General features: G+C 39.8%; 1 protein-coding gene across 2 annotated transcripts; it reads right to left on the bottom strand.

The window, feature by feature from the left end:
* Positions 1 to 3,680: 3,680 nt before the first annotated feature.
* dkk2 (dickkopf WNT signaling pathway inhibitor 2) lies at positions 3,681 to 18,188 on the bottom strand. 2 transcript variants are annotated; one of them, XM_040145215.1, is made up of 4 exons: positions 17,985 to 18,188; positions 7,745 to 7,898; positions 7,036 to 7,167; positions 3,681 to 5,693 (listed from the first exon to the last, which is right to left on the bottom strand). In XM_040145215.1, the coding sequence occupies exons 1-4, from the start codon at positions 18,186 to 18,188 to the stop codon at positions 5,443 to 5,445; spliced, it is 741 nt and encodes a 246-aa protein (XP_040001149.1). In that variant the 3' UTR covers positions 3,681 to 5,442. The 2 variants fall into 2 exon arrangements, with proteins under 2 accessions (XP_040001149.1, XP_040001148.1); XM_040145214.1 differs by having other exon boundaries at positions 7,745 to 7,895.
* Between the last annotated feature and the right edge of the window lie 854 nt (positions 18,189 to 19,042).

The raw sequence follows: 19,042 nt of genomic DNA, 5'->3' as shown, positions 1-19,042 counted from the left end.
GGTAAAATGTCGTCAAGCATCCAACCACGTGTTTCCTGTGGTCGACTTTCTTCATATGTTTTTCAGAATTTCTCCCCAGGACTTTCCATTAGTCTGGCTTTGCTCAGGATGAAACTGTGTTCTGTTGGTGAATGAGGACATAAAGGTTGATAATAGCACAACATAAATAAAAGACATCCTCGTGCCATAATTATTATAAAAATGATGACCATCATCATTTTCATCAGCTTTAACTTTGACACATCACATCACACACAGATGCAGAAGACCATGTGATGAAGTCATGCAGCCTGCTTGCTTGAGAAGACTTTCCTTCTCTGCCATAGTGAATGATATGAGCCATACAAAACCAAATTACATTTATGATTTGCACAGTGCCAACACGGGCACAAAATCAAAGCCTTCCACTGAATCATTTAGCATATTTATTTAGCTGGCAACTTCATGGGCAGTCAGACCTGTCTGTGTGAACTCCTTCATTTGTCTTTTCTGCTGACACACGCTGGAAAGTGCAGAGCCAGTGACAGTCACTCTCTCATTAGCAGGTTTTTGGTGGAGACTCCAGAGCCTGTGGGTGGCCTGGAGCTGGAGAAAAGTGCTTTCTTTCTGTATCTACCTCTTCTTTCCATGAAGAACTGAAGTCTCCAGTCCCGTCAAATGTACCCTTTCCAGTGTCTGTGGAGATAAAAAGGCATCCAATATTTCAGCAAATAGAAACCTTATCCAAATAAAGGTAGGGTAGAGTCATTACTTTCAATCAAAAGCACATGTGAAAAAAAAATGACTGGACATTTGCTGGATTGAAAACACAACCTTGTAAAGTGCAGAGCGCAGAGTTTGGTGCTGAATATTTATTGCAGGTTTCTGTCTTTTACTGTCAAGACATGTGAGAAAATGATTTATTGTGTCTTTTACTACCTCAAATTGAAAAGAGCAATGAAATATCCATCAAAACTGGGTGCATATAGTGCAAAGGTTCTTAATAATTTCTTTTACATGACATTGCTACTATTGTTATTATAAGAAGAAGATGAAGAGAAAAAACTGAAGAAGATAACGGTGTAAATGGGTATACCTTTTAGGAGGATGTTTTGTTTTGTTTTTTTTTTTACATTTTTTAAAATAAAAAAAATATTGAACATCTGGTGAACACATTTACATAAGAGGTCACTCCCAGACCTTTCCAAATAGTCTGTACAACAAGCTAATGACTGAGGGAAAAAATGATATGCATTATTTAATAATTGTAAGAAGATTTACAGAGAGAAAACAAACCAAACTCAGAACCTATTATTAAAAAAAAAAAGACTAAAAAATATCCTACCAATGTGTCGCAGACATTTCATAGTAGAACCAGATGTTTCAACTAAAGATTTTTTGCTTACTGATTGAAATGCACAGATTGTATGTTGGAGTGCTGGCTATATTGTAATGTAAATGCGTACTCACAGTAGGTCTGGGAAATTTGCTACACAATGTTTGTAAATCAAATATAATATTGTAGTAAATATATAGTCGCACTAGAACAGTTTCTAGGGACACATAAACTTAGCATCTGGTTAAAGCTGCCTTTACAACAACCTGAAAAAAGCCTCAAAGTAGCGGCATGGCACTACTGCCAAAAGAGTTTTCAACAGCATTAATATTATTTAACATTTTTGTAACCTAGAGCAAGGGGCACAAAAAGTTAAGTTTAAATATGAAAGAACAAGTCCCTCAGCCAATACATAAAACTTATTTTGAGCATAAGGAGACATGCCAAGGAGAACAATAGCTGCCCCACCATGAAGCTGCTGCATTTGATGTTTTTGCTGGAAATGGATGAGCAATGATGGAAAAAAATATGCCAGTCTCTTGGGAACAGTCAAAATGGAACCCAGTGAAGTTGAACAGTAATATCAAAAAAAAAAATTGTGGCCTCTGGAAGAGCTCACAGCACACAGTGCCACATGCTCTGAAGGTGTGAAGACATAATTGCATTGAAATGTGTCACTGAGAATTCCCAAATTCCTATATAATCATATTCTACTTATAGGATGCAACAAAAAACGTAAGTCTCTACCTAACAAAACAATTCCTGCACATTCACTGTAAGAGGAGCATATCAAAGCATTTTGTCTATACATCACATCTGCAATGCATCAGGCTTTAATGACACTTATGAAGTCTTATTTGTACTTATGAAAAAAATCTCAATTGCAGACACACTAAGTTGGTGGTTTTAGTGACTCTTGAAGTGTTTCAGGATTTATTGCATCAGTTCTACAAAAATACATTTTAAATTATGATCATTTCAGCCTGGTTTAGATGGTCAGTTGACATAGCAGTGTATAATCTCAAAAATATTTTCACTTTTTAGAGCTCAGTTAACTTTTCTCATGCTTTAGCACTGCAAGCTACTTGTAACAATATATGGATATGGTTTTAATTTAATTTTAAATATAATATTTTCGTATTATCGATGTTATAAATTATGCCACAAGTGTAGTCAAACTAATAGAACTGAGTTCATTAATAATGATTACTAAAGGCCCTTATTTTCTCAGTTTGCTTACTCTGAGCGAAGGACTTTCATATGAATACAAAATTTTCAGACAAAGTTGCAGTAGTTTTGTGTATTGCACATGAGAGAATCTGTATTTGTCTTTTTTGTTTTGGTCTTCTTACTGCCATGAAGTGGGTGGGGCCTGACTGGAAGAAAAAGTAATGTACCTCCATGTACCAAGGATTTAGGAATTTTGAATTTCAATTTTTCAGTTTTTGGGGTTGTTTGCAGATGTTGCCAGCCACTGTCAATCGAATGCGATCACACCACACCCACATAGTCCTGAAGAAGCAGATCAGCTAAGTTAATAAAGAGCATTTCATTCTTTATAACACTGTTTTTTTCCAAACTTTAATTTTGATTGTTGATTATAGTCATGCATATGTAATGTTATCGAGAAAAACTTAAAGGTACCCTTTGGAGTTTTTTAGCACTAGTAGAGCTATGGAGCACTGTTTTTGATCAGTGGATCCCCGTTTTGTTTGTTTGTTTTGCACACATTCACAGTGACGCAAATACCCATTTTTGCCACTCCTGCCCAAGATTTCACGTTATTCCACCCAATCTATAAGTGATGGACACATGCCAAGAAACTTAGCAATGCACCAACAAAAAACAAGGGAGATGAAATCTGTTAGCAAAAAAATGTGGGTGTGAACAATGCAAGTTTCAAACTGCTCAAAAACAAAATGCAGTCAACTCGTTTGTTATACCTCAAAGATACACACAATGGGTTTTGGTTAGTAACACTAAATGTAAACATAACTTTGTTTGTTGACAAAAAAACTCCACAGGGCACCTTTAAGATCTGAAACCAAGTTTTTAGGGGTTTTTAAATGTGAAGCAGGTGAAGCAGCTGATGCTATCTTTAATTTCAGCTTGTTACGTGACACTTTGCATGTCTGAAACAAGCTCTGTCATTTTTTATTGTTTTAATTTTATAATTGTAAATGTTAACAAAATACAATAATGAAATATATTTTTCCATCTTACCCTGGTTTCGCCTCCTGTCTTATATTATAAAAACACAAGAAGCAACACAATGAGCAATAACAAGTACTGTGTAACCAGTGATACAAAATACATTCTTTTATTCATTCATCATTGTAAATACACAAAAGAAATCAATGGGAAGTATTCACACAAACAATATTTAGTGGGATATAAATCTTGAAACCATTTACACACCATTTACACATACTATTTTGGAAATTAATGTGCTTTTTCTTTCTGCAAGAACTATCCTTTCGGCACATCTAGTTTGTATTATCAGTCAAAGCTATCTATGCCTTTCCCTTCTTTTCTATAAACACAGCTTTAATCATTATTACATTGTACTTATTTTTGTCCAACTGTGCGTGTCCTGTCTCATCCCTGTACTCATCTCACCTAGATCATTTTGCTGTAATGTTTAAGATTCATATCTTTATTTTTTATTATATGTACATGATATACATTGCTTCTTAAATACATTTTCATTGTTTCCAATCTATTTACAATATAAGAGCTTATTGATATTTTTAAATGGATACAAAACATGTGTACGTGATGCTCTAAAAACGTTAAAGCAAAAGGAGGCAAATGTGATATTATATTGACTATGTAGGTAACAAGTGGTTGTTTAAAGGAATGGTACTGATAAAATCCTTGCTTCACCTCCAGTACAACAGAAAACTGACCAGTATTTCATTAGAAAAAGGTATGCAGTCATATTGAAAAAAATGAGAAATATACAAGGCCTTGTGCCATCACCAAAATGTTGATTCAAACTCCAATTGTCTTTGAAAACATCAGGTTTATGGAGCGTTTTTGTAACTCTAATCAATCCTCTCACGTATCCATTACTACTGGCTTTGTAAACGGAAAAAATTGCACTTCCATCGTATCCTTGAATCCTGTTCATGTGATTGGAAAAGCAGAACCATTCTCGGTCTAGTGTCGGAACCACTAAGTCTGCAGCAGAGCACTACCTCAGTGCAAACTGTTTTAACCCACACACTCGTATCACAATAGATTGCAGCTGTATCTGACAGATCAAACGAGGTTTCCACACAATACTTTATCTCTCTTCTTGTGGCTAAAAATCGGGTGAGGAGTTAATGCCCCAGATGAAACTCATCACTCTAATGTGAATGTTCTTTCATTCTTCACACAAGTCAAGCTCTGGAGTGAACAGAGTATGCAATTAGTTCCTCATATGATATGACCGGTATTTATGAGGTCTGGACATTGTTACTGGTTGTGAATGTCTTGTATAGCAATAGCTGAAATCTTCAAGACTTAAAACAAACTAAATGATACTGAAATTTGACAAAACAGGCAACACATCGTGGCAAAATTCACATCCAGTAGTGAAACACAGGATATTACACGTCTAATCTTGGGCTTTGGACTTTGGTAAAGAATGTGAAGTGTAGTAAAAAATATGGCTTCTATGGAAATAGTCTACCTGTCTTATTATTATAAGTGGAAGCTTGATGAAAGACTACAACATCTGCTGTCTCCTTCTAGAAAAGGTCCAACCCTATCACAGCATCTACTGGCTAACTCTGTGGCTCCCTGAATGTCATTGAGAATGTGTAAAACGTTTGTTGTGTTTGTGAGCAAACACACCATTAGCTCATTGATCTCACAAAGCTGTGAGGTGTATGTGTGCTTGTGTGCCGGTGCGTGTTTGTATGTGGATGCAGGAATGGATCACTCGCAGCAAACACATTAAAGCATTCCCATTCGCTCTCCGCTTGCTGAATAGCGAGCTTGAACCCACACAGTCTGTTCTGTCTCTTGTTAGTCTCTGTCTTTTACTCCTTTTCAATACAGCCACAACCCATCCTTTAAAAAACTTTCCCTGGCAGATGGAGACAGAGGCCTCTATGCTGACAGCATCTGCCTCCACTTCAGATCTTCTGGCACATGTGGAGCCTGGACTTGGATGAGGAGGTGGCGTCTTTCCACACCTTGCAGGAGAGGCCCTTGGCACAGTCGCAGCGCTGGAAGATTTCCAAGCCGTGAGAGCCTTTCTTCCTCTGCTTGGTGCACACCTCTCCCTGCCTCAGCACAGGCTTGCAGATTTTGGTCCAGAAATGACGGGCACAGCAGTAGCCCTCCGAGCAGTCAGATGAGCGCAGGCAAGGGTCGCCCTCATGTCCTAACAGAGGAAGACAAGAAAACAGTACTAGTCAGTGGTGAACCCAGCTAACAACAAACTGCAAACTGTATATCAAATTGGCATATCTGTAATCGGAAAAAGAGACACAAATGCTTCATCAGAGACATAAAAGACCTGCATAAAATTAAAAACCATCCAGAGTTTCTTAGAGTGAGCTGTCTAGTACTTAAGTTAAATGAAGAAAAGGAAATGTATAATCACTGTTCATTAAGCTGTTATGTTTTCCATACAAACAAGTTTAGCAACCCTTTCTTCACATTCAGTTCAGATTGCATTATGTGTGGCCCTGTCAGAGACAAAAGAAACAACATGAAGCGTTCAACATAAATCAAGCAAACAATTTGCTTATTCCGTATTTAAACCATATAGTCCCATCTGGTCAGAGTCTGATATTCTTGGCAGGATGTTAATATTACTCTGATGTATGCATAATTATTACAATATAGTCATGCAGTTGTTGTTTTTTTTTTCTGTGAAACACTTTTAAATGTATTTCACATCTTGCCAAAGGCTGCTTTATCATTCAAACCAGTAATGCTGTATCCCTGACAAAACCACACTTTGCTGATTAGTTATTTCAAAATGAAGTTCCAACCACCAGCATGATGGACTGCTAAGCCTGACTGCTTGTTCATTGCTTTGACACCATTGATTCTCTGGGTTGATTTTTTCCCAAGCAGGGACTTGTGAAAGGCCGTTATAATGTAATAATGTTGAAGGAGAGGCAGTGAGTCAAGCACAAATAAAAGTAAATGGCCTTTTTTATAGCAGCTTGAAGTGGTACTGCTATTTTCACATTGATTTTAGCATTATAGCCTGCTATCTTGAAGGTGCATCCAAGTTCAGTAATTTAAGTGTCTCATTTAATGTATTGCTTTATGGATCACCCCTTACATTACTGTAAATCAGGTGAAATGAACACCAAGCAGGGGACTCAATGAGTTAGTAGCTATAATCGTGGCAATCTGCATTCTGTGGTTTTTACTTATGTATCACACAATATGTGCTGTAAGTGAAAGTGTCTGTATGGCTTTATGTAGGTGCAGAAACAGCCGTGGCATTGTGATTTCTTCTAAGCTCCCCAAGCTGTGCTTTGGGCTCACTGACATGTGATTAGAGGGGTAATTATCAACATAGTTTGTGGACCGGAGTCGCCCATGATCTCTTTAGGACATGCAGACAGTGAACGACAGAAAAATTCAGCTGTGCAGACCAGGTTCGGTGAGAATGACAGCAAAAGAAGATGAGAGAAAAGACAACAGTGACAGTGTTTAGAGATGGTAGGGTTTTATAACATCAGGGATATCCAGTCAAATCTCACCTTTAAGAGAATGCTTAGCATGTGCTTTGCCGCTCTTCCTCCAGTTGTGGTCTTTGGTGGAGAGTTTGTTATGCTCATCTAACGCTGAGATGTGAGGTGAGAGCACACTCTCCGAAATAGGGACACAAATATCTGCAGACAGAAAACAAGGAGAAAATGTTAAAACATCCTAGGAACAGAAACATACTAAGTGGGAATTTTTAGGAGGACTAACCGCAACTGTGAAGGCAGGTAACCTTGTGTCACTGTGTGCAGCTATGTCAATTAAAATCAAATTACCAGTCCATTTTAGCAAAGCCTCTGTGGCCTACACTTACACACACACACACACACACACAAATTCATGCCATTCGGACTGTTCATTGCTAAAACAACAATCCAAAATATGAGCATTGAATCCTAACCTCTGGGGATCAATTTAGTACAGTTCAACTATAGTTCAGGATTATGTTTGAAAGCAAGCGTTCAGCATTATGTAAATGTATCGGCTCACTCACTCCCCAGTCTCTGGGCCAGATACCATGGTGCTGTTTGTTAAGTGACCTAGAACAAGTCACTTTTTTCCAGAATACTTGCATAAGACAATAAATCAGATTTGTGAATTGCACCCTGCAGTAACAATATAACTAAGACTGACGTGCACTGAAATTGTGTGTGCACGTGTGTGTGTGTGTGTGTGTGTGTATGTGCGTGTGTGTCAGGTACGTACAGTTGCTGCAGCGGTTCCCGGGACAGCACATGGCATCTCGATGGCAGCGCTTCTTCCTCCTGCGGCAGGTGAGGCAGCGAGAGGGAGCCTGTTGAGGGCTGTGGCAGTAGCTGCCCACACTGCACTCCTTATCGTTGCTGCATGGATACACCTGCTGAGGAAACACGCATTTACTCAATCTGTGGAAAAGTACATTTGCTCGCTTCACGAAAGAAACTACATTGCATGAGCACAACACACTTAACAAAGGTATGGTTAGAGTTCATAATTTCAGTGATATCAGACTTTCAAATCAAGAGGATGAATAGCTCTTCCCTAATCTAAAAATTGTAAGCCTACTGTTACATTTGTAGGACTGTATGGTGCCTGCCATAACATTGCATCGAATAGGTAGCTCTGAGTTTGTCAGTAAGAATCTGAAGTGCAGTGCTGGCGCCAGTGTGGTTGCAGTTGCATCACGAACCTGCTCAGATTATGTACAGGACATAAATTGCATTCATGTTTTGTTTAATTTTTGTGGCTTTACGGAGCCAGACATGAGCAGGACTTATTCAAAAGCTCAACAACCCTCTGAATAATACAGTAAATGCTGCCTTTGATGTTTGACTTTTTTATATTTGCCTAAGGAGGATAAAACTACATGGAACATACACACATGTGGCTGTGGTATAGATGTGAGTGATTTTCTTAATTGAATCTGTAAGGTCATTCTGTTCATTCAGAAGGGCACACATCAAGATGCTGCTTTCTAGAAAGATTTCATGGACTGGCTGATGGACGCACCACTCCCACAGACACATTGACACTGCAGTTCATTGTCATTGTCTTTTTCTAATGGGCAGTTAGTCTGGTCTTGGCATGGCAATGTAATGGGTCGCATATGTGATGGTGGAGATTCTGTAACTGCCCACACAAGGATGTCAATGTCCACCACATTTTTACCAAATTATCAGATTTCTGTGTTGGAGAAGCACTGCTGTGAAAGGAAAGAAACACCCAGCAAACACCAACTCACACAGACCTAACACATCACAGCATTCCATCTAATTGATTCACCACAGTTACACCATGCACATCAGCCTGCAAAATTCAAACTGTAGCAGGCAGTTAACAACCCAAATAAAATACATGTAATGTTCCTGTTTAGAGGTCTTTGGAGAGACTCTATCCACTGTAAACAAGAGCGCTCAACCTGACTCAAGCAGGGCTGTGCTTGGTCAAGTCCTTTTACTCGACTATAATCTGTTCTGAAATTGCTGTGCAATATTGCTGGGTTAAAATGCTGTGAAAATATTTGCTGGGTAAAAAAAAAAAAGACCCGAGAAACACTCAACTCTAATGCAGTTCATGTTAAAATTGTACGTTGCTTTACCTGCATCGGACTTTGTTGAGAAGACTTTCTGCGCATTGCTGCAGAAAGTTTAAATAAGTTCATATAGATGAGACGGAAATGTCAGACTCTTGTGATCCTGAGGAAAACAAGGCAATGGAAGATATCCCAGTAACTGTAAGACTCACTTTGTTTTTAATCAAAAGGTTTCCCAAGTGGTTCATCATTGTTTGAGAACTACAAGTATCATTGGTTCTGGAAAGAGACATTGCTATTGATTTTTCAAATGTAGTTTTGGATCTTTTGGTTTTTTAAACATCAAAACCAAATGCCATTCCCCTCCATTTTATTTGATTGGCGACAGTATTCCGAGCAGCAAAATCTAAAAACCTCAGCAAATGAACCCAAAACTATCTACACGGCTAGATACCATTGGTGGTGTGTGGGGAAATATGATGACAGGCTGTCGTCCCTCTGAGCCCCAATTTAAGTGGACAACATGTTGTAGGGATTAACATGTCTTTCACTGGTGTGGTCATGTTTTTGCAGGTCCCAAACAACGGAGCTATTAGAATTTCCAAACCAAGAAAAACCACTTCAGTTTCTCTCAATTTCTCTCAAAGTGTTCAGAGGCTTAATGAGTCTACAGACATAATTGAGGGATAATTACTGTACCTAATCATACTCTGTTATAGTCAATTTTACATGATTTTTGCTTTAGTATTTCTTGTTTTTACACTAAAAGGTTGAGATATATTCTGTAGTCCAGCAATGCACAGCATGTCAAGAAACTTTAGATCTTTTCGCGAGTCCACTGAAATGGCCACACTAGAAAAACCACTTACAAACATAATATCCAGTCTTCACAGCAACACGAAGTACAAATAAAGCCAAGCTCACTTTTTCCATAACAAATGTGTACACCAATTGGAAGTTTTACTGGAACCGCCGTCTCGATATAATCCTTTGCACATGCAAACACTGTCGCTGTTAGACTTGGAGCAGGAGCAAAGAAGCTTGACATAAATTGTATCACAAATCAAATGAACTCCTCAGACAAATGAAAGAATGCCATGTATTCACACTGAACCCATTGGGGGGTGGGGGCATTTTAAACAGCTGCAGGAAAGCATCAATACTGTAGTTCGAGTCACAATAAAGGTCAGGTTACTATGTTCCTCCAATTGCTGAACATCTTTATCTTGTTTTAAGCCATTCAGTTTGATTTCAGGGTATAATTATTACAAGGGACGGACTGAGTTGTTACACATTTGCACAACACAGCACCCATTCAAATATGCAGATCAGTTAAAAAAATAAAATAAAATGAGCAGGATATTGATTCTGACTGTGCAAATTATGTCCAGTGTAGAGTGACATTAGAACATGTCATGGCTGGCACACCACCACCAGCACCACAACCACATTTAGCTGGTACTGCACTGACAGATCTGATTTAGTGTGGCTTACCACTGACAAACATGGCACAATAAATATATGAATAAACATAGAAGAGGTTTAAATCAAAGTAAAATCATTATAGCTACAATAAGTAGCAAATTCCAACTGGGGTATGAGGGTCAGCTGGGAGGGAAAGCCATGTCCAAAAGAATAGGCATCACTCCAAACATGAATGTACACCACATGTTTAAATCTGCTCTCAAATATATGAATATTTCAGCACATTAGAAGTTGTAGCCCTATTTCCTTGTGCTTCAGAAAGTGAACAAGATTGGACTCGTTGGATGGATGCCATAGTGAATTTCTCAGGCTAGAAACACATGGAGGTAATGACACATCCATAGAAAAATGAGCAGGAATATTAAGCTGAATGCTCATCCATCATTATGACAGATTCCCAAGATGCAGATGCTTAATGTGTTGATGAAAGTAACAAAGCCCTGATGTTTGATGGATTGTAAATACTTTTTAATTATTACAATGTTGAGAACTGTTCTCGGAATATTCAAAGAGTAAAATCCACTGATTTTACGCAATCAGTTTGGTTGTTTTTAGGGAGTACAGGTGAGCCTGTAAGAACACTTGTATGATGTATTTTGTTGTTCTGAAGGAGCTTTATCAAGTCTGAGAAAATAACCTTACTAATGTCATCAAAGTTATCTCAACTTGAGCTAGACTAGATTTTTTTTAACAAAAAGCTTACACAAAAAGGCATGGCATTTGATAGACATGGGCATTTACCAGGCAGGTAACCTGTAATAAAATTTCTATGAGAAGTGCATTATCCATTTTGAACATTCTCTTCGTTTTGTTTTGATTTTTTTTTTTTTAATCTCTCCCGGGGGTCCCCCAACTTTGTGAAAATGCAGTCCTAAAAATCCAAGTTGCTCTTTGACAGTTAAAATCTAATAGGAACAGTTTGAAATTTTGGGAAACACTCTTATTAGCTTTCTTGATGAGAGTTAAATGAAAAGATCAATGCCACTCCCATGTCTGTTAATCAAGTATAGCTGGAGCCAGGAGCGATTAGCTTAGCTTAGCATAAAGTCTGGAAGCAGGGTGAAACACTTAGCCGTGGTCTCTCCAAAGTCAATAACTCTACATTCCAACACCTCTTAAATTCACCAATAAGGCAAATTTTCTCATTTGTCCAAACCCTAAATAAACAGAAATGTAAAAACTGTAATTGATATTTTTAGAGGAACACCACTTTGACCGTGTGGAAAGTCACAGTTCCCACCAAGAAAAACGTACCGTACGTATGTATAACAGCAAATTGCCATTTTACATTTCTGTTTGTGTATTGATAAAAATGACAAAAGCTGTAATGTATGAATTAGCTTTGGAGGTGCTGGTAGGTGTAGAGACAAGCTAACTCTTTGCCCCTCTTTCACATCTAAGCTAAGCTAAACTAATCATCTCCTTGCTCCAAATCCATCCTTAACGTTCCCCAAAATGTTAAACTACTGCTTTAACTCAAAGTCAACTTAAAAGGTTCTTAGGTTTTGTCAAGCTACTATTTCCAAGGTCAAGAATGAACTTTTATGCTCAACTTGGCTTTTCTGTTTAAGTGTCAACTGCTCTATCAGAAAAATATCTACATTGCCATGAACTATTGGTGTAATCACAGCTGAGGAGGGAAAAATGCTGGAAATATGGTCTGAAGAGAAGTTCAAGAAAGTGCAGTGGGAGTTTCTTCCCTGACATAAAAAATGTGCTGTTATCTAAATATGATGACAAATGGGCCCAGCCACGTGCAGTAGTACTTCATACTACCTGCTATCTGTCTTTCTGGCCAGCAGACTTGGATCAATTACAGTGCATTGCGCAAAAGAGGGTGGGGGTCTAACGTCTTCCATCATGGCTCAAACCACAAGACAGCCCTTTGAAAGCCAATGATACAAGGCTGACCCCCAAATCACGGTGGATAATCTCACCTTATCTTGTCATGTTTTAAAATGCCTCATTCGCAACTTCTGAGAGACAGGGCTTCATATGGATGCATCTCTTTCATCTTGCATCTTTTTTCTGTCGCTCCCTTATTTTTCCCTAGACAGCTTTTGCACACAAAAGCACAGCCTTGGATCCTGTGCAGGAAGTGGGCTGAGAACTGTGTACTCCGCAGCCTCTCTTGGTATGCTGGTGAGACGATAAAGGCAGAGACAGACAGAGAGCTATAAGGGAAGCCCCTGGCCCTGTCTCGTGCTGCTTTCGTGCTGGTAAAGCGCCGCGACTTTGAAGAGGAAACTTAAATGTGCGGGAGCAACAATCTACAAGGGATTTACTACAGGATATACAGGGCTTTGAAACCTCCCCCCTGGTCTCAGGATCCCTTATTACCTCTCTACAGTCATTCCAAAGTGCCGATATAATTCGACGAAAGTGCCTTGTAATGCATAAAAATAACACAAAGAATGTGTCTTCTGTTTAGTTGGAGTGTGAGGGTTTAAAATTTAGGGACAGTATGAAAATAATTGGGAATTTGAGGGGGCTTGAACCTTATTTTTCACTTTTCAAAAAAGCAAGACCCTTTCCAACCATTATTCATGTTCTCTTTTAACCCTTCCCAAACACGTAAATTGGTATATAGTTTAACTGTGTACCCTATTTTAAAACACTGTCCTCCGAAGAAGAACGACAGCATCGGCCGTTTCATCAAGTATGTTTTCGCTCGTGTCTGTTTGTTGGTTTGTTTGTCAGCAGGATTATGCAAACAGTGCTGAACTGTTTTGCATCAAACCTGGTGGAGGGATGGGGCATGGGCCAGAGAAGAACCCATTACATTTTGGTGCAGATCCAGATCATTTACTGTGAATCGGTTGCGGAGGTATGCTCTCCATTGAGTGCCATTCTAGTTATTACATCAATTTACAATTTTTACGATCCCAAAGGTCCCATAACCTTAACAAAGTAATCGTTGTAACCCAAACCGCGATGTTTCCCCAACTTTAACTAGGTGCTTATTTTAACCCGATCCATGGTCTTTTACTAAAGCTAACCAAGTTGTTTTTGTGCCTAAACCTAACCAAATCATAACCGTAGCGTTGTCACATCATAAAACAAATTTATTTTTCAACAGTGATTTGTAACCTTTTTGGAAGGCATAAACCACATCCTGCCAATAGGGGCATCAGATCAGAGAACACTTCTATGTGTTGTTCTAGAGGCCATGGACAAATAATATACTCTGTTGTTTAATTTGGAAGACTTTGAAGGCAATTTAAACCATAAGACTAAATGGAACTGCTGATTTGAGCCACCAATGCACACATTAATAAAAGCTGAGACGGAGCTGGTGATCTCTTCATATGACAAAGTGCACCTTCGTGAACCATGGAATATGAGAAAGATGTCTTTTTTAATGTAATTATTAACTATATTGCAAAGGAAAGCTGCAAAAATATGAAAGATGCTTTCCTGCTCTCCTAAGAAAAAGTCTGCCCTCAGCCCCTTTTCTGACCCCCTCTCCCACGCTAATAGTTTTCATACAGTCCTTTACCATTTCTACATGGAGGGACACTGCCCGAGTAATAAGATAGAGCAGTGCTTTACTTCCGTTGATTTTGTCTGAGAAAAAAAGCACAAAAAAATACAAATTAAGCTAAGGAAAAGGTCTTCTTCACACATTTGGTACACATCCACACTTTTAGAGCTCTGTGTGCACTTGACCCTCAGAGATCAAGCATGTAACCTGAAACTGTGAATGGTGTTAATGAGTGGCAGGGGCCTTACAGAGTCAAATAAACGATGTCACTGAATAAACAAACTTCATGTGCCCTGAAAGCACAGACAGCCAGTATCAGATAACATAGGGATGGCTGCACACAAGTCACTCTTACAAACCATGTCTTCAAACACAGCTTGGCGTCTTTCATCACTCAAAACACATGTGTTTATGGGCATATCTCTTTAAGAGCCAGAACCCAAAGTCTCCAAAAACTAGACCTTCTTTAAGTTAAGTATACATTCTGAGTTTTCTTATTCATTGGACATGAGGAAAGGCACACAGTCACCGTACATGACTGCTCTCTTCAAAGACTATCAAAGGGAAGGGGGAAAGCTCTTGATGGTAAATCTAGGAGGTGCACTGCTCTAAAAGGTGTAATCCTGTGGAATTAGAGGTGCATGGGTCTCCACTCTCATTAACAGGTCCAATTACAGTATAAGAGGTCGCCTTTCAGAGGGCCCTAATGGCTCCAGTGCAGGGCCCTCCCAGTGCCCAAGGGACCCACAGACTGGAAAGGCCAGAGGACAGGAGACTGACGCACAACCTACGCCGAGAATTAACAAGCAGTCACACCTCTCGCTGCCTTTTCTCTCTCTTTCTCAGCTCATTAGGATCACTCAACAGTCATTCTAGGTTAGAGAGGAGTTAGGCAGGGCTGAGAGAGAGAAGGGACATGGCCGTACTTTTATACGCAGAGCGCTCAGAGATTGCTTGTTATAGTGATCTCTGTGATGAATTAAATAAAGCAACTAGTCAAGGCTGACTGACCGGCTGCTGATGTTTTACAGACATGTACGGCATGAATGCAGCCTTGCTGTTGGTTCCCCTGTGGGTTCAGAGGTTACAGTGGTGAGCACTGCCTGCCCATGCTATCCATTTCTGTTGCTTCCCTTCCAAGTAGCAAAGAGTGCCACCCACGAGCGCCGGCTGTCAAGGTCTTAGAGGTTCTGGTTTTGTCGTTTTTACTCTGATGTGAAAAGAGCGAGAGAACGGGAAAACACTCAGCAGTTTGCTCTGACACAGCGCCAGGGGATAGCCAAAACCTGACCCTGGTTTCTGAATGATTAATATAAGCCTAATCGTCAAATGTTGTCAGGAGCTACAGGAAATAAAAGCACATTAAGCTGTCAAATGCTCCCTATTACCGAAGGCTTCAACCAGCGTTTCTAATCTGATGGATAAAACACCAAATTACATCCTTGTTTTCTGCTGCAGCGGCTTGTCTCTGCTTTGTATCTGGACTCTCTCCCTCCATAATTTGCTACATTTGAATGTGAGCCAGTGAGGGCAACTTATTGAATGATTTCTTTCTCATTTTCTGCCCTTTTCTTTAAATGTCAGGATATTCTCAGGCCCCCAAACAGCTCTCTCACACCATGTAAAAATGTTGTCTATTCTTGTGTTTGACTGGGGATTAAAGAGAGGATAGTCATTGTGGTGAATTTTTTGAGCTTCTCACTTCCATACCTGCCAAGCTCACAGTCACTTACATCTTGAACCCACTGCAAACTCTCCAGAGGTGTGATAATCTTCCAGCTATTCCTCACCAAATGTAACAAACTCAACAGCATGACATCTTGACCATAAATCTACTTGTAAGACTTTGGCATCGAAGTTTCCCATAATGCAGAGAAATTTGAGTTGATGCATGCCCATTTTCCAAACTTACACCCAAGCCTTAATCAGCAGTAATTCACTTCACATATGCACACGGAGATGAAAATATTTTGGGGTTTCTACTGTGAACCACTTTAGAAAACGAATGACTCAGTAATATGTTGTTTTGTGTTATTCAGCTTGTTTCACAGCAGTAATTGCAGTTGTATACCTATTAAGAAAGCTGATAAGTATCCTTGTAACCGCTCCTATGCCACACATTGCCATTACAACCGCCCGAAGAGAACAGACTTGTTATCTTTGATTTATCCTGCTCATAAATAGCCACTGTATGATGAGATGCAGAAGGTCAATGCAGTTAGCCTGCCAGCGTCAAGCCGCATATCTGGCCAAGGCAGAGCTGCGGCTGTTGCTTTACAACTCTGGAAAACCTCCTGGCAACCAAAGCACACACACACGCGCGCACACACACACACACACACACACACACACACACACACACACACACACACACACACACACACACACACACACACACACACATATATGCATATATACCCCGTCCTGCCATAAATGCTATTAACCCTCTTTATTTTGACACACAGCACTATACACCATAACATTTTACTTTTATAACGGTATGGTGGTCTCTGCACACATATATTGTTTCCCTTCAGTCCACCCTTCCAAACCACTCCAGATTATTTCAATGGCAAAGATGTAAGCAGGCGTTCAAATTGAGGTCTGGCAGTGCTGCTTGAGGTTGGATCTCCGCACTCCACAGAGAGGAGAAAGTGGCTTTTCCATAATTTTCTTCTGTCTGAGCTGGATGTCAGAGCACCGCTCTCAGCACTACACACTTCACAGATACCCAACACAATCACTACTGCAAGTGATATAGCGGACGGTTGAAGCGGCCAAATGTAAACATAAGTTAGTGTTAAACCTAGAGGGCAAGTCTATCAGGCAAAAGAAAAATGCTTAAAAAGGAAGGACAAAAGTAATCAGCTGTTTCAGTGAGTTGATGTTGTACAGACTGCCTGCTGTGGGGGACGTGATGGAGATGTGGCAGTGCCATCTGCTGCTCAGAAAGATACTGTGAACCTTCAACAGCATCTCTTAGGTCAACATTATCCTGCTCCTACGTGTTTAATTAAAACCTACGGTTAGTGGTGATCTTTTCAGCAACTCAATATTTCAGGGAGCTGAAGGTCTGTTGGCTTCTGTCAGTTTTTTTGTTTCCCTGATATGTCATGTTTCTTTTCTAAATTGATATCAGTTTTCCAATCCCCCTTTAAAAAAAAAAACCTAAACTAAAACTTCTCTTGAGAGATAAGTTGGTACTTGGAGAAAATTGGTTCTTATTCCTCACTTGATACAAATTACTCATAATGTTCACAACTTTTTATGTTTGCCAGAGTGAAAGCTGCCGAATCTTTAGCATTTTTAATCCCACCTTTGCTGTCAAACTACAATAATATAGCACTTTGTTGATACAGCAGGAATTGATAACTCATTGAGCCGGTATTAAGTGGTTGGTAAGAGTATCCCTCGGGGCCCCCACAGTAAGAATCTCATAATCCCAGCAAGCGTCTGGACCACTTTAATGACACTAAGACCCAGACAGAAAATTACCCCAAGTGTTAACTTTTTCTCACATTTCTTTTGGCATTAATGATTTACTGTGGAAGTGCGCTTCACCGACTGTGGCGTCAGGTCTGAAAGGCAATTAGGGTTTATGAGGGGTCCGATCCCTGCAATTCCCAATAACGATTCCCACGTGAGGGTTTTTTTTTTTTTTTTTTTAATGGTATACGACTATTTTACCTCAAGAACGTCCATCGGCACAGTTTTCGAGACTTACCACAGAATTACGCACGCTTATGTGTATCAACGTCACATTCCTCATCTAGTTTAAATGGGAAAAAAACTGTTCTCTTTTCTTGTCATACGTATTAGAATAAGTAAGCACCACTTTTGGAATCTTCAGGTGATTATTACAATTAATATTAAACGATTCCAATGGCGCTAATACCTCTACCCAATTTAAATTGGTCTGGCCTGTCCATTAATAAGGCCTCCGACAATTAGATCATCCAAATTACCTGCGCAAGGACGTTATGTTTCTTAGTGATCCCGCTGTGGACAGTGGCGGACCGGTTTGTCGCGGGTGTAGGTGTCTCTCCCAACAGAGCTGGCTTGATGGAGTTCGCCTTTGGGCGCGCCTCCGATACCTGGGATGTCTCCGTCCTTACTGCAGCGACGAGAAACATCATAACACAGCATCTATTCCATGTAGAGACGAGCATCCTTGAAAAAAAAAAAAATACTGAAATACTCAAAAAAAAAAAAAAAAAAAAGGCAAAGTCGCTTGGAAAAACCTGAACTTTGTCGCGCAAAAAGGAAGTTTCTCAGTGAGAAGTGTGCGCCCTGGCAGTGTCCATGCGTCAAGCTTGCCCGTCTGCAAAACAGAGAGTAGTAGTAGTGGTGAGGCCAAGTTTTTGTTCCTGAAAATCAGATATTCTGAGGAATGACTGCCATCGACACAGTTATCTGAAAACAGAGAGCCCAGTGTAGAAGGGACACAATGAATAAGAGAATCTGTTAAAATGCAAATGCTCTGAGGGTCAGAGAGAAGCTTGACAAGAGGTTTCCACTCTGTCTCTGTCTGTGAGTGAGCACTTAGTCCTGCAGCCGGGTGTTTTATGATCTCGGATACTTTCTTTTTATAGGATTGTAATGAGTTTGCTTCCTCCGCCCCCATTCACAACTGACAAAGAATGTAACTGAGCTGTGCGCGGCACCGCTGCTTTGCGCATTGTCGTCTCGACACCGGCACCAGGAGCCCCGTTGGGAAAAAGCTATAAAATTATACACTGTGTATTTTAACTGGGCGCTTGACCCTTTTTACTGCGAGGTGGTTGGGCGCATAGGAAATGAGGAAAAAAAAAAAAAAAGTCCGAGTTGCTGCTCTTAAGAGAGTTTGTAGGTAACGTGGAACATTTCCCACAATCACAAGAACGTATCTGTGTTTCTGAAAAATTGCTATACCTGTGTGCCTGAAAATGTCAAATCTAAAATATTCACATTCAACAAATCTGAAAGCAAAGGCTCTTCGTTATTGTACCCGGGGTTAGGTTTGTCACCGAGATGATGCTCTGAC

This window comes from Xiphias gladius, chromosome 15, assembly GCF_016859285.1.
Source record: "Xiphias gladius isolate SHS-SW01 ecotype Sanya breed wild chromosome 15, ASM1685928v1, whole genome shotgun sequence".
NCBI lineage: Eukaryota > Metazoa > Chordata > Actinopteri > Istiophoriformes > Xiphiidae > Xiphias > Xiphias gladius.
The sequence above is the reverse complement of the archived record's forward strand: the minus strand, read 5'-3'. Positions and strand labels throughout refer to the sequence as shown.